Below are 22,919 nucleotides of genomic sequence, written 5' to 3' on the forward strand. Positions count from 1 at the left end.
AACAAATTTTAAGAATGATGGTCATGTTTTTGTTTTTATCTACACAAAGATATTCTAAGACTAAAAGTACTATTTTGAAGTTGATATTAATATAAATATAATTTGATATACTGACTAACGTGAGAAGATAGTAGTCAAGCTATCACTAACTGAGTCTTATACCTTAACTGCAGTATAATTTCACAATTGAAATTCCCATTCTTTTGAAAATAGTCAGTAAAATTGATATACCAAATAACTTGCGAAGACCGAAGGCTTGGTATAGTCTTGAAGCCCCCTTGATACATTTATTCATTATTGTCAGATTGATTGAAACAAAATAACCGTCATTTTAAAATAACACCCAAAACACCAAACAATATCACCTCATTATTTACGTTGATTTTATATGCAGAATTAGGTCGATAATTCCTACCCACAATTCCCTGTGGAGTTTAACGTCAGGATTATACAAGTTGCTATGGACAATGTTACACGGTGATTCCTCTAATTCCATTTGACAGGCCATATAGTCACGGAAATTACAGGGAAGTGGAACAAATTATAAATTATCAAAACTTCGAAAGAAATCCTCCCAAATGAATTTCATTCTCGACAAATCGTTAATAAAACCACTTTATGGGAATAATTCGGTGGAGAGTGTCGGATTTCTTCATGGATCAATTCTCATTCAAACTGTTACAATTGAAGTAATGAAAATTGTTTTTGGACAGTGAATTTCTCTAGAAGGTGTTAATATATTCAGAGCTGAATTGTTGATTTGGTTGTATTTAGCAGTTCCATTAGATTCCAGCAACCCAATTGTCATGTTGAATTATTTTTACATACAGTTCTAGATGAAAACTTTCATACCTTGATAACACCTACCCTTTTTTTAAAGATTTTCTCATCCTGTAAACAACAATAGTAAATACCAAATAGTTCATTTAGATTCCAGCAACCCAATTGTCATGTTGAATTATTCTTATGTACAAGATGAATTCTTTCATTCAAATTTTTGGGTCAAAACACCTTAAATGGGGAGGCAAATACCTTGATTTTTCCCACCATCAATTGGCCAGGGTTTGTTAATAGATTATTGTTCTCTAATTATATACCAAGCGGCATTTCCTTCTTAGAAGCTTGGAAATTTGGTCTTTTGTGTTAAAAAAACCCATAAGTAATCAGACTTTCTGAAAAACAACTTTGTACTTTTAATCGTGCCACCCTGTTGAATCAAACTGGGTTAATTTGATGAAATTTTTATGGAAAGATTATAATTCTCCGGTTTTGTTTGTATTGGTAGTAGTTGAACGATAGTAATGGTAATATAAATAAAACAGTGTTTAACATTAATAACACATGCTGTCTTGTAAATATTAATTTAATTGCTTGTCTGTTTATAAATATCAAGTCTTTTTCAAATACCGTGAAATTTTTAATTTATGACAGATACATCTTAAAAAATTTTGACATTTTGTGATGTAAATATGAGAAAATGGATTGTTTAGTGTTGATGAAAATTAGGTTAAAAACATCATAATTTTGGAAAATTATTAATTTTTGATATATATAATATTCTTAAAGGGACAGATTCACCATCCATTTGACCAATCATACCCTAGTCCAAGAAACGAAAATTTTTAGTTAAGCTAATCAGTAATAGTGTTCACAGCTCACCGTAGAAATTTGAACCTTCTAATCCATGGTGTCCACTGTCCAGAATTATCCGCATTTAAAAGTAAAAATGATGACTGGTCTTTTTTTGAGACTCTGCCCTATACATAAAAGACATCTATAGAAATAGGAAATGAAATTCCTAGTTTGAGATATTTTTGAAGGATTTATGAGATTTTCATAAATTTCTGAAGACTATTTACATATATTCAAGACTCAAATCAACCCCCCAAATGGTGAATCTGTATCTTTAAGCTCATTGAAGTTATTATTTTGTAGGACAACAATTTTGAAATCTTTTTAAAGTTAAAGTTTTAGAAATGATTACTTCAAAAACATAGTTCTGAAAATATTTAAAGGACTTACAATGTATGAAATTTGCTTTTTTCAAAAAAAGGGAACCCAGAGCATTGTAAACCAATATGTTTTCATGTAATTTCTGTATTTATCTATTTTCTGGGCCTTATTCTTGAAAACTTACCTTAGATGATTTTAGTGTTACAGTCATCTGATTGGTCAGTTTACTAAAAATGATTTTGAATTTAGTTTTATTATCCAATCAGATTACTGTATTTCTTAAAATCTGGATTTTGTTACTTAAGTTCGAGAATAACGAGTCAGAAGAACAGAAACTAGAACAAAATCAAAATTTATACAATTTATCAAAAATAAGGGCATAAAAGTCTAGCCAGTTAAGTACAGAAAAGTAGGAAGTAAAACTCCATTTTATTTTAAGATATTTCGAGGACTGGAATAAAAATATAATAAAAAGATAATCTGAACTAAATTTCACGCCCAATGACTTCTAAGAATCGGAATTTAGAAGTTAATTTTTTTTAGTTATTTTGAGAAATTTGCCAGAAGATAAATCATTGCTGAAAGAATTAATGATTTTACCAGATTTTTGAGTGTTTTACCAGAATTTTGATGGGCTTGGTCTCAGGTTTGACACATGACTGATAGTTTAATAGAAAGGATGTCAGACATCATAACATATGCCAACATGGCTAGAACAATTAAAGAGATTGTAAAGAGGTTTTCTAAGTTTTTATGTTTATTGGGGACCCTAGCATCAATTTGTACCATTCCAATTTTTAGTCAGACGTCTGTAGTTCCTGCAATTCCAAAAAAAATTAGTGTTTGATGACATCACTAATCACAAAACGCATATTTTTTGCGATTAGTGACGTCATCAAACACTTAGTTTTAATCTATCATTGCGATAATTTTACCAAGCCCTAATTTCAATGTCCTGTTTGATTCTTTCTTTCAGACATGGATACAACGCCTGGAGAGATCCTTTAAAACCTGGACATATCCTGGCTAAACTCTGTAAAGACAGTAAAGTAGATGGTCCGTACTATCAACCAGGGAAAGTCCGTGTTGGAAACAGAATTTTTACAGCTGCTACTGAAGTTGAAGATGAAAATGGTAAGGATTAAATGATTTTTATGATTTTTGTTTTTATTTGCTGTTTTTTTTTTAATATAGTTGTTTTTATAATACTAGGTGTGATTTTTTTTTTTAAATATTTGATTTTTTTTATATGATTTGTTGTTGTGGAATTAGTTTGTTAATTATGGACATGCCCCACCCAAATTTTAGATAGATGACCAATATTTTAAAAATATCCGAATTAGGAATTAATTCAACATAATTTCAATTTATACAGACACAGCTTTATGGAACAACAATCACTGTTTTTTGAAAGAATTATGTGATTTTTGTGCAGTTCTAGTAATTGCTGAAGAATATTCACATAAATTTAAGACCCAAATCAAATCCAAAAAATAGCAACCCATGGCCTTTTAAATTATAAGCTAGTTTTATATAATTTTCAATTTGAACAATATTAACATTGTCTCAGTCTCAGAAACGGGAATTCTTTAGCTAAGCCAATCAGTAATAGTGTTCACACCTCACTATCAAAATTCAAACCTTCAAATCCATGTGTGTCCAGAATTATTCATGGTTGAAAGTTAAAATGACAACTCGTCAAATAAAGATACATAAAAGACATATATAGAAATAGAAAGTAAAATTCCTAGTTTGAAGTATTTTTAAGGAACTATGGGAATTCTAGTACTTCTGAAGACTATTTACATATATTCAAGACTAAAATCAACCACCCAAAATGGCACACTTGTCACTTTGATAAACACTGCTTTGAAAGCTATTGCCACGGTCTTGACAAACGCCCCTCATTGCATACTGCAAGGCTTTGGCCCTTCATCCAATCAGTAACAAGTAAGATGTCAAACATAATTTCATTTTTATTTAAATTCACTTTGAAATTTATCACTTAAAAAAAACTGAAACAATAAAAAGCCTGTTAATCTCAGAAATTCCAAAAAATCAGAAAATTTGAGATGAAAATTTGAAGCATGTTTTGACGATGAGTGATAGCTAGTTGAAATAAGGTGGAGAATGGTAACCTTTGACCTCAAACATGTGGAACAGGAAGATTTGACCCGATATTGCCAATTTTAATGTTTTATCAAGAAACACAGAAAATAAATAAATTATTAAATTTATTGAATATGAGATAAGCTCCTGAATTGTTTTAGAAACAAGAGTTTTTTATTTTTGGTAAATAAACTCAATGTAGCTCTCGGTACAGACAGGCGTTGTCAAAATTATACAAAACTTACTTTTTTAAAAATTTTACCACAGTTTGGAATAATCATTTTTATATTTTTTAACCCCTAATAAAAACCTTAATTTGCAAAATTTTATGCCCAAGATTTTCTTGTTAAAAGCCAACTTTCTTAATTTCAAAACTGCACATGTAGATTTTACTTTTACAATTCAAATTGTTGTATTTTTCCTGAATCCTTATTTTATCAGAAAATGACATTTTTAGCACAAATCTTAATGTTTGCATAACAAAATTTGATCAAAAATGGCAGTTTCAATTCTTTTGATTTAAAACCTGACTTTGAATAATAATTTTCAATTTAATAGAATCTTAGAAAATAATTAAAGTTTTTTTTTTAATTATTATTTTGAAAACACCAGTTTGCTTAATATTAATATCTACTTTTCAAAATTTTGCGTAATTCCCAGTTCGCCTCTTTAAACTAAAATGACTAAACCTTAACAATTAATGAAATTCTCTAAATTAAAATCTTAAATCGTGAAGCACTAATGATTAATGTAATGAATATAAAATATACCATATTTAAATTAAATGATGATTAAATGATTACACGTTATTTATAAAATAAACAATATTCATGTTTTTATCATAAAAATAACTCAGGTGTCAAAAAAAATCTGGCCTTCTGTCAGCAAATTAGGCAAATAATTTTTTTACTTGTTGAAATATTACAAAATGGCGATGAGAGGTTGGAAGTATTTTTTATACTGAGTTTAATGTTTAGTCCAGGCTAGATGATATTCTGACCCGCCCTGTTCTCTCGATTTTTGGCCCTGACGGGGAAAGTGTTGATAAGTGATATTCATCATCAAATACGTTACAAAATTTCTAATATTTAAAGATGGATTTCCCTGTGAAAGTTGAATCATTTTGCACTCTACTGCTTCCAGATGATAACTTTGGATATTTCAAGCCAGTTTCCCCTGTCAGTGATACAGATAACAGAGGCTGACATGGAAAAAGTATTCAATGCTGTAGTCATTCAGATGGAACAGTAAACAGATACCCTGTGCGCTACAGGCTGTGACTTTATTTTGGTTGCCAATTTTTAGAATAATATTCCTTGTTTGAAATCCTGGCATAAGTCGAGAAAATACCATAGGATTTTTCAACCAGGTTTCCCCTGTCAGTGATGTAGGTAAGAGGGGCTGACATGGAAAAAGCGTCTAGTTATTTGGATGGGACAATTAACTGAGGCCCGTGTGCTACAGGCTGTGCATGTTAAAGATCCCTTGACATTTGGAAATCGAAAAAGAGTGGGCTTATGCTGCTGTCCTTGCAAAACAAATCTTTATCAGACATCCAAGCATAGATTGAACATTGGGTTTGAATAAACCAAGTATTAACGATCCAAACTGCAAAACAAAACCCAAAATCCAAACAACATGTTGACAAAATAATAAACATTGGTAGTTGCTAATGAACTTTTCATATGAGGAAATATATCAATCATATATGATATGTTTCATAATGAAAAGTGGTATCAGGTGTCTAGAAGAGTAAGCATGCCCAGTATTCACGTTTGACCAAATATTAGGTGGAATTTAACTTGAGTATTATAGGGTTAAAAACTTGGCCTGATTTGAAGTTGGTGAGAGTATTCTGTCACCAGGTTTCAGCGGTTTATTCCTATCTCATTATCACTTCATTATAATTACATTACCCTACATCTCCGCCCCCATTTTTATATTTTTATTTTTCAAATTGATTTGACCTAATGTCAAACTTCCTGTGTAGTGACCTCTCGTTTCAAAACTTGCAGTCCTGAAAGGTCTCCTAATAAATGCCTAGTTTTTCTTACTTTATACTAGATCAGTAGTTCTCAAACCTAAGTCTTCACACCCCTGGAGCAATCATTTAGACCTTTCACACCCCCAAAAATTTGTTGTATCAAAATTTGCAGAATGTGTTGATGTGAAGTGCTCTCTCAATTCAAAATAAATTCTTCTCCTACACCAATTGGCCACACCCCTGAAAAAATAAACAAAATTTAAACAGTGTCCTGAAAATGCTTAAAAAGATTCCTGATTTTTTTTCAAAACTAGAATTATTCATAGTTTTACAGGCCAGTTTTCTTAGAGGATCAGATTTTTATTTGAGAATGTGAATTCAAATAAATTTAATACCAAAAATTGTCCAAACATTTCTAAAATATGATCTGATATTGTTAAGCCATTTTAAGAATTTCTTTTGTTTATATACCACACTGTCAAACTCATAAACACGTTTTTTTCGACCAATGAAACAAGGGACGAGGAAATTAGAATATTTTCTTTGACAAACAGATTATCGTGTGTATAAACATTGGTAAATTGGTGCCAGGTTTTGTAAATCGAAAGTAGACTGCCGTAAAATTAAACCAAATGGTTAAACTGTTTATTTAAGACCCAAAATAAATTGACGTATTACTCAATTCAGTGAGCTCAGTATGTTTTGATTTGACCTGACTTCTCACCTTTGACCCCTCTTTGTTTATATTTTGACATTCTGATGTTTTTATAAGAGTCTGGAAAATTTTGTATAAATGTTCTCGGTCCTTGCTTCGTTACTTTTAAATTCTGAAAATGTTTTTAAAATCTGTTTTTTGTCTTAGGTCTTTGTGAAGATTTTTGATTTGATTTTAAGATGTTATGGTAGAATGATTTAGAATTATGATTTTAAACTGGGACAATTATAAAAGTTATAATAATTTCTTTTTTCATCTTCTCATTTCATTTTTTTTGCAAAATTCGGTTTTCTAGATATGTGACTGAATTATGTGCATACATTATTTTTTATTTTTTTTTATTTTATGTTAAATATTTCTCACTTAATCTATTTAAAAATTAAAACAGAAACAAAAAAATGTTGGTACTCATGCGATATTCAAACATCTGACCTACTTCAGCTTGCGTTCTTATTGAAGTTGGACAAGTAGAGATCTTCAGACAACTGACCTACTTCAGCTTGCGTTCTTATTGAAGTTGGACAAGTAGAGATCTTCAGACAACTGACCTACTTCAGCTTGCGTTCTTATTGAAGTTGGACAAGTAGAGATCTTCAGACAACTGATCTATTTCAGCCTGCGTCCCTACTGAAGTTTGACAAGTAGAGATCTTCAGACAACTGATCTATTTCAGCCGGCGTCCTTATTGAAGTTGGACAAGTAGAGATCTTCAGACAACTGATCTATTTCAGACTGTGTCTCTACTGAAGTTTGACTAGTAGAACTTATTCTCATGTCTACACTTCGAGACGAGTTCAGAACGTTTGTGCTTAGGGGCATTATTAATGGAAAGTTTAATTGGATATGTTTTTTCACATTTTTTATTAATTATTTTCATTTCATTGGATTAAAATATTTTTTTATTCTCACAAATTTTGTTTTATTTTCAATATTTAAATTGATTCCAATTATTTTATGTGTTTTTAGTTTTTTTCTGTTTTAGTTTTTGTTGTTGTTTATTTTATGTTCAGCCAAACGAAAGAAAAAATCCATGTTTCATCGCTCAACGAATCCCCGTGTGGAAGGCTTTAGTCAAGTTGGGTCTCCGCCATCATCAGTTTTTACTGTGGGGTCACCCATTCAGAGGGCAGGGCCATCAAAATCTCGTATTAAACAAGAAGAAGAGGAAGAGATTCTAGAAAGTAAGAAAATGCAGGAATCTTCTGCATGTTCGAACCTCTTATATGGGCTGAATAAGACCCAGTCTATCAAAATCTCGTAGAAACTAAGAAAGATAGAGAAATCTGCAACATGCTATACTCATACATCGGTAGCCTTATAAGATTGATACATTATGTGCTTTTATGTGTTACAGAATTTCATTAATAAAAATCTCGTCCAAAATAAGGCAAAATCAAGAGTAAGAGATGTATAGTAGTGAATTCTTCTAAAGAGAAGTACCATCATTTGTTTTGAAAAGAGTACGCATGGTCTGCGAAACACGACAATCTCGTCCAAAAAATGGCAAAAACGGGATTAGTTCTTTAGTAGTATTCCTCCAAAGAGAATTACCATCAGATATTTAGAAAAGAGTAAGCCTGGTCTGCTCGTGCATGACGCCCTCCACTACTACACAGGTCAATATCATGAGATACAACCAGATCAAACAAATCAACTTCTTAAACTATTTCAGGTATCAAAAAGCAAACAGATGAACATTTGGCCCTGGCAGCCCTAAACCATTGGGATGAAATACCAAAAGTTGGTTGTAAACTCGTACCTGAACACGTTGAAACACGCCCCCTATACCACCCGGAGAAAGTCGGTATCGAACAGGGGAAAGTGGAATTATGGGTAGATATGTTTCCCATGGATATGCCAGCACCAGCACCACCAGTAGATATATCACCACGGAAACCAAAAAGGTGAGGTTTTATTGAGATTTATTTTCATTTACAAAATTGGTTTCAGAAATTATATTGTTATTATGGTCCGGGAGAAGAAGTATTTTTCTAAATTATTCTAAAGTTGATATATATATTAAATAGGGGGTACCAGTTGCAAACGAAAGAAATGAGAAATAGAACAATTGCTCACCATTAAGTAGTGTCATCATTAAAATTTATGGTTCCCATTGTCTCTGTCCATTTGTACGCTGATCTGACCCACCCCGCCCAATTATAGATACGATTTTTTAATATTTCAGTTATGAGTTACGTTGTATAATTTGGAACACAGACGATGTCGTGTTAGAAGATGATGCTTTTTTCTCGGGGGAGAAGATGAGTGATATTTACGTCAAGGGATGGATCAAAGGCCCTGAGGATATGCAGAGTACAGATATACATTATAGGTAGGTAGAGGACAGAATGTGGGGGTGGGGTAAGGAAGGAGCATGGAGTAGATTAAAGGCCCTGAGTACAAACATCAGTTACAGATAGATAGGGGATTTCAGGAACAGGTTGTGGAGTGGGGGTGAGGGAGGAAGGAACAAGGGATGGATCAAAGGCCCTGAGGATATGCAGAGTACAGATATACATTATAGGTAAGGACAGAATGTGGGAGTGGAGGAGTACATCAAAGGCCCTAATGACATGCATTTACAAACGTCCATTCTATATAGGTAGGAGATTTAGGGACAGAATGTGAGGGGTGGGGAAGGCAGGAACAAGGAGTAGAGAAGAGGGTGTTGGATCCAGGGCTGGATTAGGTAGGTATAACAGGAGGTGTCTTATGTAGAATTTAAGAAGAGAAGATCCTTGACAATTTTAAGTCAGGGATTTTTTTCTGAAAGTAACGAATGGAGTTTTACATCTTAAGGATTTTGTTTTGTGGTTGAAAGTAAGGTCTTAAACTCTGAATGATGGCCTTCCTGTTATTTTGATTAAAAATAAACCATGATGAATTCCTCTGCCAATAAAATTATTTTTATTTACAGAATCAATTGTTATAAAACAATAGATAATTTGTTACCATAGAAACACATTAAATTTATTTTTTTTATTGAATTTTCAAATTGTTTTTGTAAGATGTCTATTTAATTGATGGTTTTTGTTTAATGGAATGAGAGAAATTAATATAGATTTGTAGTCATCCTTTTCCTTTTGTCAAGAAAAGAAAGAAACATTAATTTTTTACAAGTTTAACAAATGTGGTTCACAAGGATCCTTTCTACCAGCTGGTCCTTAGTTAAATTTCTTGGCATTGATCTTTCAAGGATAACATCTAAGGTTCACAAGGATCCTTTCTACCATCTGGTCCTTGACCAAACTTCTTGGCATTGATCTTACAAGGATGACAAATTAGGTTCACTGAGATCCTTTCTACCAGCTGATCCTTGGTCAAACCTATTGGCATTGATCTTTCTTACATTATCTGAAACACTTTCACAGTAGGGTCGACTGGAATTATGAGTGAAGAAGACTTATATGATGTCACCAGACTTTTACATGCTGACAGAGAATACAACCCACGACTACCATTTGTGTGAAAATTCATAACACCCTAATCTAGTAAAAATACCCTCCCAAGTTCGTTTTGAAAATAGTATTCCATCAAACTTAGTCCAAGACCAAGATAAATGCGTTGAATTTGAAGTACAGAAAATGCACTGAGATGCAGGCACGAGCATGAAAGTTTTGACACATGTTGAAGATTACTGTCATGGCTGACTATTGATGTATCAGATTAGTTCTAATATAAACAATTTATTTTACTATTTAACCAAATACACCTTGTTACAACCCAATACATCTCCAGGTCTCTTTCAAAACAGAGAGGTTGTTTTCCAGTGGTGGTGGTAACCTCCTGAGACTTGGGTAAAAATAGGAGGTAGACTGACTTAATGGGGAGACAACTGTCGAGACTGATTAAAAAATGCAGCAACTCTGTGGAGCGCCGGAGAGGATTCTCCCAATAAAAATTTGGAAAAATCCAATTGATAAGATAGGGGTACAAGTGGGGGTGCAAGCCATTTTTCTAAGGGGAGTGGGGTTGGGGAAGGGGGTGACAATTTTTCAAGGTTGATTGCAGAGTTTGAAAATTACCCAGTTTTAGTGTTAGTAATATTTGTTTCTGAGGTTGAATCTGTGAACTCTTGTCTATGGACCATGAATCGAAACCATCAGTAGGTCTATTCCTCGCAGAGTTCAAAATTCTTACTGTGAGCCTTGTCAGTGAGCAAGAGATTTGCTCGCTTATTTATTTGGTTATTATTTTTCAACCTGGTTTCCCTCTTTTGGTGATGCTGGTCAGACGTAACACTCTGACCGTTATTTATAGCAGAGTTATGAGAACTATAGGATATAGAATGTTAAATATATAATTATTTAGAGATAATATTATGATTCGTGTTGACGGGAGGAACCTTGTTATTTATCAGATGTTTTCAATCCAGGTTCCACCTGACAACACAGATTGGTTGCTATTAACAACTAATTATTGTCTATGGTTACCAGATATTAAACATGGAGGCACATCGTGGTTAAGACTACATTCTCCATAAATTTTAGTGATTCATTTTTAACTTGAACTCTACTGTACTGTAGTTGGTTTTGCTTGCATTGGTGATAAAGCAGATGTCGCGATTAGTGACGTCAGGAATCACAGACGTCTGATTAAAAATTGGAATGTTACAAATTGATGCTATCAGTGTCCCCAATACACATAAAAATTGAGAAAACATCTTCACAATTCCTTTAGATTTCAACAGACTTCCTTCAGATAAATTTCAATTGATAGATTCAGATTGACAACTGACAGGTTTCGTCGAACATGGGAAGCCATCTTGAAACCTGTCTTACAACAATAAGAATATTTATTGAGTTTCATCACAAATGATGCACATGAATTTGAAGTTAAAAAAACCTGCACTAACATGAACTAATCATCCAGATACTTGTTGTCAGAACGCAACCAAAACACACGTTAAAAACTTCCAAAATAAAGTGTCGGCAAACTCTCTAGAATTAGAGACTGAATAATAAACAGTGGGTAATTAAATGAGGGAATCAAAATATGCATCTGGAAGTTACGAAAATATTCTACATAAGTTACGTAATCCGAGGCGAAGATTTTGAACTTTTGAATGTTGTATCAACATGTTTTTTTTATTGGCATGTTTACGAAATTTCATTTTGTTCGGATTTTTTAAATGAAGCACAATCAGTGCATGTTCATCCTCACCTCATGCCTCTTTTGATTGTGTTTGTCACTTGGTCCCTTACAGAGAGTTCAAATAGCTAATAATGTATTTTATATATTTTAGCTTAGTATTTTGGTTAGTCAACGTGGCATCTCTTTCAGAGAGTCAACATAGCTAATAATATTTATTATCAACTTGATATCCCTTTCAGGGAGTCCACATAGCTAATAATATTTATTATCAACTTGATATCCCTTTCAGAGAGTCCACATAGCTAATAATATTTATTATCAACTTGATATCCCTTTCAGGGAGTCCACATAGCTAATAATATTTATTATCAACTTGATATCCCTTTCAGAGAGTCCACATAGCTAATAATATTTATTATCAACTTGATATCCCTTTCAGGGAGTCCACATAGCTAATAATATTTATTATCAACTTGATATCTCTTTCAGAGAGTCCACATAGCTAATAATATTTATTATCAACTTGATATCCCTTTCAGGGAGTCCACATAGCTAATAATATTTATTATCAACTTGATATCCCTTTCAGGGAGTCCACATAGCTAATAATATTTATTATCAACTTGATATCTCTTTCAGAGAGTCCACATAGCTAATAATATTTATTATCAACTTGATATCCCTTTCAGGGAGTCCACATAGCTAATAATATTTATTATCAACTTGATATCCCTTTCAGGGAGTCCACATAGCTAATAATATTTATTATCAACTTGATATCCCTTTCAGGGAGTCCACATAGCGATTTGAACTAGTACATGCATGCTTTTGTCTTGTGAGTGGTTTATGCTCAAAAAATTTTAACAAAAAAAGGAATTTCTCAGTCTGCTCTCAGATCAAGAAACTATGACAACCAATTTAAGGATGCAGAATGGTGTAAAATAAAACATGGCGTTGTATTACTGATGACTGTCAAAATAATGTTTAACTAAACTAATTACAACTTTACATATAAAAATAAACAATATTCACGTTTGTTCCATGTTTTATTTATTTGGCTGTTTGCTGCCAGTGGTGGGTACGAGTTGACTTTCTGATCTTATTTTCACTCTAAACTAGTGTTGATTTATATATAAGAATCTTCTGGAACCAGGAACCCAAAATACATGTACAGCATTTTTATATTATATTTTGGAATCTCCATCTAAAAAATTCAAAATTATTAAAATATTGTTGCTCATACTATTTTTCAATATTTACATTTCTACTACTCTCCCTTCAATGAACTAGTTACGCAAACTGACGTTTATTTTTCTATAAACTGTAGTTTGTCACGTGACACTATGATGTCGTCAATGCACAACAATAACACAATCTAAGATTTGTGGTAAATTCAAGGAACCAATCATATATAACAGTGAAAATTGTGTTAATAAAAGTATCTGAATATAAATATAAGAATTAAACGTTGGTCTCTGAACGTTGACTTCGTCATTTATTCAGTTTATCACATGATCGTATGTTATAAGGAATATTTTATATATTTGATAATTTGCCTGACAGATTCCAATCTTCTGTATATCTAACCTACAACATCATAACAAATTTCAAGAGTAAAATGCTGATTTTCAATGATATAATGGCTCGTTAATTTTAAAATTTTCTGTTGAGAAATTGACTAAATCATTACCTATTTAAAATAAAACAAATGGCAGTGAAAAATTCAAAAAAATAATTTTAATTGGTGTATATCTTCATTCTCTTCTAAATATTTCAGAATTTTTTCTAAACCAAATTTCATTTTTCTTGCACATTTTCTGGACCATTGCTAAAGATTCACATAAAAACTCCAATTTCTGCATTTTTCTGTAAATTCCAGAGATATTTTTAGGTTTAGGAGTATTTTATTAGGTTTATTCTGAAGATATTTTGAGGGATTCTGCTTGAAAAATGTTTATGTTTGCCTGAAACTCTTTAAAATTCTTTGATGCCAAATATCACCAGGGCTAAAATATTTGAAGTGTCTTGATGGTGTCTGGAGGATTTTACATGACTTTATTTTGGTTGCCAATTTTTAGAATAATATTCTTTGTTAGAAATCTGGGTATAAGTCGAGATAGTACCTTTAGAGATTTCAACCTAGTTCCCCCTGTCAGTGTTGTAGGTAAGAAGGGCTGACATTAACAAATGTTCTAGTTGTTTGGATGGGACAATAAACCGAGGCCCAGTGTGCTACAGACTGTGCACGTTAAAAATCCCTCGACAGTGGGAATAGAAATAAAGCAGGCTAATGCCTCTGTCCTGGCAAAATTTCCCTCATTGCACACTGCATGGTGTTGTCCATCTTAATTAGCCAACATGGTGCAAAAAGTAGGAAGTAAAACTTCATTTCATTTCTTTGTTAGAAACACGGTGTTGGATTTTAATTTTGACCTATTTCAAGCCGATTTCTTTGTATTTTACACCTTGTGAGCTTTAGGCTGTGCATGTTGAAGATCCCTTAACAGTTGGCCATAAAAAAAAAGAAGGACATTAAATAAAAAGTACAAAAATAAACAGTATTTCAAGCTGATTCTGTGAGTTTTCAACCCTTTCTCCCTCTGTCCCTAAAAGTACTGACATGTTTGATAATTTTTCTTCAATAGAAATATTCGCTTGGTAAGAAGAGCAAAGTGTTTTTTCTCCCCATTTGTTTTAAATCTGAATAATATTTTAGTGTAATAAATAGATTGTTTTACCATACAGTAAGATAATTGTTAAATTGATAAACCAATACTATAATTATTATAATGAATGCATGTGCATTTCAAGTGCATTCCTATTTATTTCTGATAATTACAAAAACATAGTTTCTCCTAAACAAAGAAATGAAATAATTATGAAATTATGATAAATTCTATTGTTTTAAAATTAAACTTTTCAACTGTGAATCTTAAAAATTGTTAAAATAATGTTAAAGATATAAACCTTGTTGAAATTGTTTTCTGAAGACGACCAACTTCAGTTTTAGGTGATAAAGAACCAGAGATGAAATGGAGTGTAAAATGACCTCCCATAGAGTTACTATTATTTTCACTGTTTTAACGACAGTTTCTCCATTACTATCCCATAATAGTCTAGTATTTAAACGCTAAAAATTGTGGGTGTTTAACTGCTGGGTTGTTTTAATGTTATATTCAATGTACCAGCTGAGGTATATTCCACCATATTATTCCAATTTGATTTAGAATGGAACCTGAATCCTACAGCTGAGGACAAATAATGATTATAATTAGGGGTAGTTTTAACACAAAAAGATAAGAAGTTAAAGAGATTGTAAAGACGTTTTCTAAATTTTGTATGTGTATCAGGGACACTGATTCTAATTTTCAATCAGACGTCTGTGGTTCCTGCAATTTCACTAAAACTAAGTGTTTGATGACATCACTAATCGCAAAATATGCTTTATCAAATAAGGCCTTTGACAATTAGTAATGTAAACAAAAACAGTTTTGATGGAATTGCAGGAACCACTGATATCAGAATGCAAATTGGAATGGTGCAAATCTGGGCTGTTTATTTAAGCACTGCAAATTGATGCTAACATATAAAGTTTAGAAAACCTCTTTACAATGTCTTGAATGTAAATCAATATTTCTGGGGTTTTTTTTCATTGAAAGAAAATGTATGTGATTTCAACAATAGTAGATTCTATAGAACTACAATAAATATTGGGGTGTAAAACTTCAATTTATTTGACTGCTTATATAAATATTGATATATAGATATAGAGATGTTGATATTGTTCAGAATATTTTAAAACATATGGTAACAATTGAGCATCTGGTCTAAAATACCTTTTGTTTATTCCTAAAGTTTTAAATCAATTTCTTACAACTCTAAGTTTCAGAGAGGAAAACAGTTGGTTTTTGAAAAGAAATAATTGATTACTAGAAGCTTGTTTCTCTAAAAATCTTGCGTCTAAACTTGCAGGTTAAGTGAAGTAAAATCTTAATTTTGACGTTAACAAATCGTTAATTTATATCGTTTACGCTCTTGGTAATCTACGATATTATGAGAAACAGGGTCCAGTCCTTGGCGCAGTCACCCAAAAAATTTGGTGTCTGAAATGTATTTTAGTTCATGTACTCAGTCACAATTGGCCACCAAAATTTCTGCTGGTCGAAATTATGGACATGTGAGACAAACTGGTATTTTTTCAAGTCATTAAAACACCTCTACTTTCTATTCATATAAGTATTAGCATTTTCATAAATGAAAATAATTGAACCCATCTTTAAAAAGTGTGGAAGCCTTGCTACCCCTTGTTCCCTATCCTCACCTCTCCCTGACTAGAGTCTAGACTAGACCTCATACCTTTATTACCTCCTCCGTCTAATCACATCTGGCAGCCAAACATTCCGCCCCCAGCATCTTCCAGATTTGTTAATAAATATTTATAATAAACAGAAGTGGTTTAACTCCTTCAACTCAAACACTTCAACTTGTCCTGAAAAATATTATCACCTGTAGACATGATTGTCTCGGTAGCCTTGTCCAGGGTTGATTTTCCTCCTTTTCAGAAAAGACTGAAATTGAAAAACAAAAACAATTTTGACTGAAGCCTCGATCCTGTCTCTGATTATATTAGTCCAGGTCACTACTTCGTCATGGGTAGCAGATTTCTTTCCTTATTCCAAGATGTGTTACTATTTAAACACAAGCTGAAAGATTTTCAATTAAAGTTTGACCTATGACATATTTCTGTCTCTGATATTTTATTTCGGGTTATTATTTGTCAGATTTTATAAATTTTTTCAAAACCAAGAGAATTTCAATAAAGGTCTTAATCCTTTTTTCCATGGTAACGTTCAAGATCACTGACTGATTTTCATTTCTTTTTAATTATTTTTTTTAATCCTCTGATTTATATCATTTTAAGTTTCTACATGTCAATGTTAGCAGATTTCTTTTCGTTTTTTCCAAAGAGAATATTTACTTTTTAAGCAAAAGCAGAAATTTTTCATTTGACATTTGACTTAATTCTGTTTCTAATTCTATCATTCCAGATCGATACCCGATTTTCTTTTCTTTTTGATTTTTAAACACAGGTTGAAAGAATTTCAAGTTAATCTGAATTCTCTGATTTTTATAATTCCAGGTCTCTTACAGGAGAGGGTAATTTTAACTGGAGATTTCTGTTCCCGTTCGATTATCTGGTAGCCGAGGAGAAGATTGTGATTTCGCGGAAAGAGACATTATTTTCCTGGGATGAGACGGAATCGAAGATACCTGCTAGACTCAATCTACAGGTCTGGGACGCTGACCATTTCTCAGCTGATGATTTCTTAGGTGAGATCAAAAACTTTGTCTTGTAAACCCAAATTAAACTAAAGAATTCCTGATTTTTCTGTGAGATCCAAAATACTTCTGTTTTGTTTAAGCAGATGTTATGTTTCTAAGTTACAAACCATATTATCGTCTTTTTTGGAGCAATTTTTGCTGAGATTTTTATTTGTTTTAGAAGAATGAGCTACATATGACCAGAAAATTGTTGAATGATTTGATCTGTAAATATATTCAATTTCTTGTGGTGAAATATAAGATATCACTGTCTTTTTTGTCCATGATCTAAGATTCTGATACATCTTTCGTATTAGCCTGTGTTATAAAATTAACATTTTTTATTTTTTTGATTTTGCCACGTTTATTTTGTTTCTAAGATAGGATTCCTGTATTGGGTTAGCTCTAATGGTCAAATGAAGCCTTTGTATTTTTCTTAAAATCAAAACCATTTTTTGCAGGATCATTAACTCTAGATTTAAACCGATTTCCACGAGGAGCGAAATCCTCCAAGTTATGTACGTTGGATATGTTGAAGACTGACGGCACTGTTCCACAGATGTCACTGTTTAAACATAAACGCGTTAAGGGCTGGTGGCCATTCGCTGTCAAGAATCAAGAAACCAACGATGAACTAGAGTTAACGGTAAGTTTATTTTAAGGTATTATCATCATCATTATCTATTTATGTGTTTGTCATGTAGTCTTGCCGGGGCCTTATTCTGGAAAACTTAATTAAAGCTGATTTTAGTGTTCCAGTCATCTGATTGGTCAATCACTAAAATTAATTTTAAATTTTATTATTTTATCCAATCAGATTACTGTATTCCTCAAAATCTTTATTTTATCTTATCTAAGTTTTGGAGAACAAGGCCTCAGGACATAATCTGGGTGGGAACTAGGGAATTCGTTTTCCTAATTTGTGTGACTAAGATTGTTAAAGATCATTTTGAGTAGCCCAAATTTACAAATACAGGTCCAAGCGTTTTTTCAAACATCATCCTGAATGGAACACTGGAATCTCTGCATTATCAGCATGTTTCATTTGTCCAGTAAGCAATTTATTTTATTAACTTAGCTAGTCTTACAACAGTAGGATGTAAAACTCCAGTTATTTTAGTGTCTTATTACACACATATTTCAGGACGGAAATATTCAAATGTTGATGAAGGTATTGTTTATTGAGGGCAAGGTGTTTTGGTTTCAGTGCTCGTTGTTTTTAAAGGAATAAAAGTCTAAATTTTCTGCTATCTGTATCATTTTTCAGAATAAAAATCCAGCAACATGTTCACCTGCAATTCAATAAAATTTACTCTGAAAGTTTAGATATTTGTAATTACTTAGAAGATTCTCACATGCAAGTATTAATTATTGCACGATGTAGCTCACAACCTCTAGTGAGAACATTAGTAGTATGAAGTAAAACATAAACTTCTTGTTTGAATTGTAGTAAAACCTGATGTCAGAATTGAATTCTGAAAAATGGTACAGCAAGCTGATGTTGAGGTCTATCTGCTGATTAAAAAGATACTACCTTTTAGAATGGATATAAATTATAAACTCAAACTTGGTCAATAAGAGTATATATTCATCAGTTGGACTTACCAGGTGTCATGACTAAAGAATAGAATCTCTATATAACACAATATATCTATTAAACTAAATAATTATTGAAAAACACTTCTAAGCATGTTTCAAAATTACTTAGTTTAAAGAATTATTACTATGTTTTATGTATTTATTGGATTATAGAGAGATTCTGTTGTATAGTTATAACACCAGGTAAGTCCATTGATGAACATAGACTCATTTTGGCCAAGTTAAAAAAAATTCAATTTTCAATTCAAAATTCAATACAGCTGTATTCCTTGGATATTAATTACATTAATTAACTAATTATGTTGATTTTTATTAATATGTTACATTATTGTTTGTATTGCACTTGGTATTCACGTGGAATTCAGGGAGTTTTGGGTTATGGGCAATCGCCTTAAAGGAGCATACCCATGTTAGATTTTCCTTCTCATATCAATGAAAGTTGATGAATTTTTTTTCATGGGTTTGTTCCTTTAAATCTAATCATGGCGGGCAATCAACATCACATATTGGAAGTTTTTGGATGGTTTATTTATATAAAGTTATTTATCTAACAAAGTACAGAACAATAGGATGCAAACTTAAACATAATAAATCAAAATCAGTATTCCACTCACAAAACTTATAGACTACCTGTCAAAACTATGTTTTCAAATCAAAAATTGAAAACTGACAGATACTTTTCAAATTTCTGTGTTTAAATATTTTATTGGGATCGTATAAACCCTCTGGATACGTGTGTCTGTAAAACATCCAGCCTCTAATTATGGTCATTACAACATAAGATAAATAATTGTTTGAAAACCATCGAAATACGATCTTTTCATTAAATATAGTCATTAAGACAGAGTTATGGCCCTTGTAATACGAAGACGATACTATTTTAACAACAAATTGTAATTAGAAATCGTAACCGAAGGAAATTATGTTGGATTATGGGTAATCAAGAAATTTGATCAAAGAGGTCGTTAATTACAAGCCTAATTCTTCCAGGAAGTATTTTGTTGAAGAAGGGGATGGCGAAACGAGACAGACACTAAAAGCATTATATTGAAATAAAGGCATCAGAAAATTTACCTTCTTTCAAAGGAAGTTTAGGAGCCGCGGTAGCTCAGTGAGTTAGACGCTTGCTTGCTAAACTGAAGGTCCGTGGCTCAATCTTGGCAAAGGTGGAGATGATACTTTCGGATTTTTTTCTGGTTTCCCTCCTGTCATTGATGCAGGTCCAAGACTGACATGTAAAAAGCGTTTAGTTGTTGAAATGGGACAATAAACCAAGGCCTGTGTGCTACAGGATGTGCACGTTAAGATCCCTCGACAGTTGGAAATCAAAAATGCTAATGTCTCTGTCCAGACAAAATTTCCCTCATTGCACACTGCATGGCATTGCCCGTCTTCATAAGCAGAAAGATGGAGAAAAGTAGGACGTAAAACTTTTTGTATAGTGATTATTGTATCAAGGAAAGCCTTGACGACCTACAGGATTTGAGTAGGATAGACAATGTTCTATCATGTTTTTTAAGCTCGCTAATAATGCAGATCAGAATAGGGGTTGAGACAATAAACCGAGGCAGAAATAATTTTCTCATTACATACCGCATGATATTTGCCTACATTCATTAAATCAATGATATCATATATTTTCCATCTGATATAAAAGATGAGTTCATATACCAGTTTCTTCTGTATGAAATGCCAAATAAAATACTGGTTATAGAAGACTACACATTGTGACTTGATGAACCAGACTATCCAATCCATCTTCTGTTGTCAGATTTCAAGGATCATATTTCAACTCCCTGATTAATTCGGAAATGGCTTCCATTGCAATATGAAATATTAAATTTAGCTGCATAATTGATAATAATGTTTATATTGTTACCATAGCAACATATTATTATCTTCCACGATTTTATTAGATTTTTATTTTTAATGGCAGTTAAGGTATCGAGTTCCATAATATTTCTTCAATTTAGACAAATAAATATCAAATTTTAAAAACTTTCCTGTTCATAGGCGAAAAATTACTGCCTGAAATTGGAATTTGTAAAAGAGAATTTTTTTTTCGATATTTTGAAAAATTTAGAGGTAGGAATAAGAATGCCTTAAAATCATAGAAGGAAATGTCACGTTAGATATAGTGAAAAATGAACAGTTTTTATAGCTAGAATCCAATCCAAAGAGACAGCTGCCAATGCTGCCTTCCATTTAAAGTGATTATAAAACTTATATGTTTATTGGGAACACTGATAGCATCAATTTGCACCATTCCTATTTTCAATCAAACATCTGTGGTTCCTGCAATTCCACAAAATCTTTATTCTTTATCACAAAGGCCTTGAAAGTGGTGGAACCATAGATGTTTGATTGAAAATTAGAATGGTGTAAATTGATACTAACAGTGTCCCTGATAAACATAAAAAATTTACAATCCTCTTTACAATCTCTTTATGAATATGAAGATATCATTTTGCTAAACTGATGTTTTTTTTAATCAAATAAAATAATTAATGCAGGAGAAAGTATAATGTGAACATCATAAATGTTTTGAATTTTTTAAGTCTTTTTCTGTACTATAATATAATGAATATGTCTTAGATAAAAAAAAAGTCATATTTTGCGGAATTTTTAAAAAACTCAACCAGAAGAACCATACCATTAGATTTGAGACTTGTCCCAATTTCACATTTCTTATTATTTACATTGGGAAAGAATTGTGTATTACCCTCCTTGATAAAACTGTGGTCTCCACACAACAACACAAATCATGTTTATGCAAATTCCACTCATGTGATTATCATTCAAAATTTTGAATTTTTTCAGTCTTTTTCTTAAGCATATAATATTAATATGTCTTTAGATGATCATTATTTTGAAGAATTTTGTTTATTTTCCAGGGTAAAGTGGAGGCTGAATTACAGTTGATATCAGCCGAGGAGGCTGAGAAACATCCCGCAGGTCAAGGTCGTAACGAACCCGACCCCCTCGATAAACCAAAGTATGTCATTTTTCTTTCTGTTTTTTACCGAGTATTTGTAGTAGCTCTTTCCCACCCTATTCAACATAATTTATATTACAAAATTTTAAATGAAACTGTATTTGTTTTCCTTCAAGAGGATTTAATCTCATGGCGCTATATTTTATCTCTGATAACTATTGTTTTTAGAATTGAGTGAGCTATCGCACAGAGTTAACAATATTACCTGTGATATTTTTGTATAATTTTTGTATACTGTGATGTTTCTGTTTGTATAATTTAATGTATTTTTTATTTCATTTATTTTTCTGTCTAATTCTGATATTTTATTTGATCATTTTCATATTTTTGTTTATTTTTTTGACATATTTGTATAATTCTGATATTCCAATTCTAATAGTTTCGCATAATTTTTTGTATCATTTGCATAATGTCAATATTTTGTACAATTCTGATATTTTTTTTCTTGTATAATTCTGATATTTTTTTTCTTGAATAATTCTGATATTTTTTTTCTTGTATATTTCTGATATTGTTTTTCTTGTATTATTCTGATATTTTTTTGTATAATTCCGATATTTTTTTGTATAATTCTGAGATTTTTTTGTATAATTTCAGCCGACCAGATTCATCGTTTATGTGGTTCATGAATCCGTGGAAATCTATTCGCTATATTCTCTGGCATAATTATAAATGGGTGATTTTAAAGTTACTGATTGTTCTTCTACTGACAATCTTACTGGTTCTTTTCTTCTATTCTATGCCAGGATACACGGTGAAAAGACTTTTTGGAGCATAGACTCTTGTTTTTTCAGTTTGTGAACTGATTTGCAATCAACATAGCAATCTGTACAAATAGAAAATTCAGACCAAAGCCATCTTTCAGATAAAAACTCAAGTTAAATTTATTAACACATAATACAGCAATTTGAAGAATGGAAAAATTCTGAACCAACAGCAATATTGCAGATAAAAACTCAAGTTTTCAATCTGAATTAAGTGTTTAATAAAACAAACGTGGAAAAATTCCGAACCACCTGTAATCTACAAGAGGACATCTCTATTTGAATCTGAATTTATTAGCACATTATACAGAAATCAAAGGATTGAAGAACTAGGCCCAGAACCAGCAGTAAACCTGAAGAAGAAAATTTCATGATACCACCCTG

At 31.9% G+C, this 22,919-nt stretch overlaps 1 protein-coding gene across 1 annotated transcript in view; it reads left to right on the forward strand.

Moving 5' to 3' along the window:
- Positions 1–22,549, forward strand: part of LOTGIDRAFT_125029 (hypothetical protein) — a gene marked incomplete at both ends in the record, with an annotated part of 92,788 nt that extends 70,239 nt beyond the window's left edge. Inside the window, 7 exons of the mRNA XM_009061452.1 lie at positions 2,930–3,087; positions 8,434–8,665; positions 8,947–9,093; positions 16,996–17,186; positions 17,639–17,823; positions 21,671–21,771; positions 22,369–22,549. Of these exons, the coding sequence (XP_009059700.1) occupies positions 2,930–3,087; positions 8,434–8,665; positions 8,947–9,093; positions 16,996–17,186; positions 17,639–17,823; positions 21,671–21,771; positions 22,369–22,549 (1,195 nt within the window). The remainder of the gene's footprint in view (positions 1–2,929; positions 3,088–8,433; positions 8,666–8,946; positions 9,094–16,995; positions 17,187–17,638; positions 17,824–21,670; positions 21,772–22,368) is intronic.
- Positions 22,550–22,919: the final 370 nt, after the last annotated feature.

The sequence above is a fragment of the Lottia gigantea genome, assembly GCF_000327385.1.
Source record: "Lottia gigantea unplaced genomic scaffold LOTGIsca_48, whole genome shotgun sequence".
NCBI classification, from domain to species: domain Eukaryota; kingdom Metazoa; phylum Mollusca; class Gastropoda; family Lottiidae; genus Lottia; species Lottia gigantea.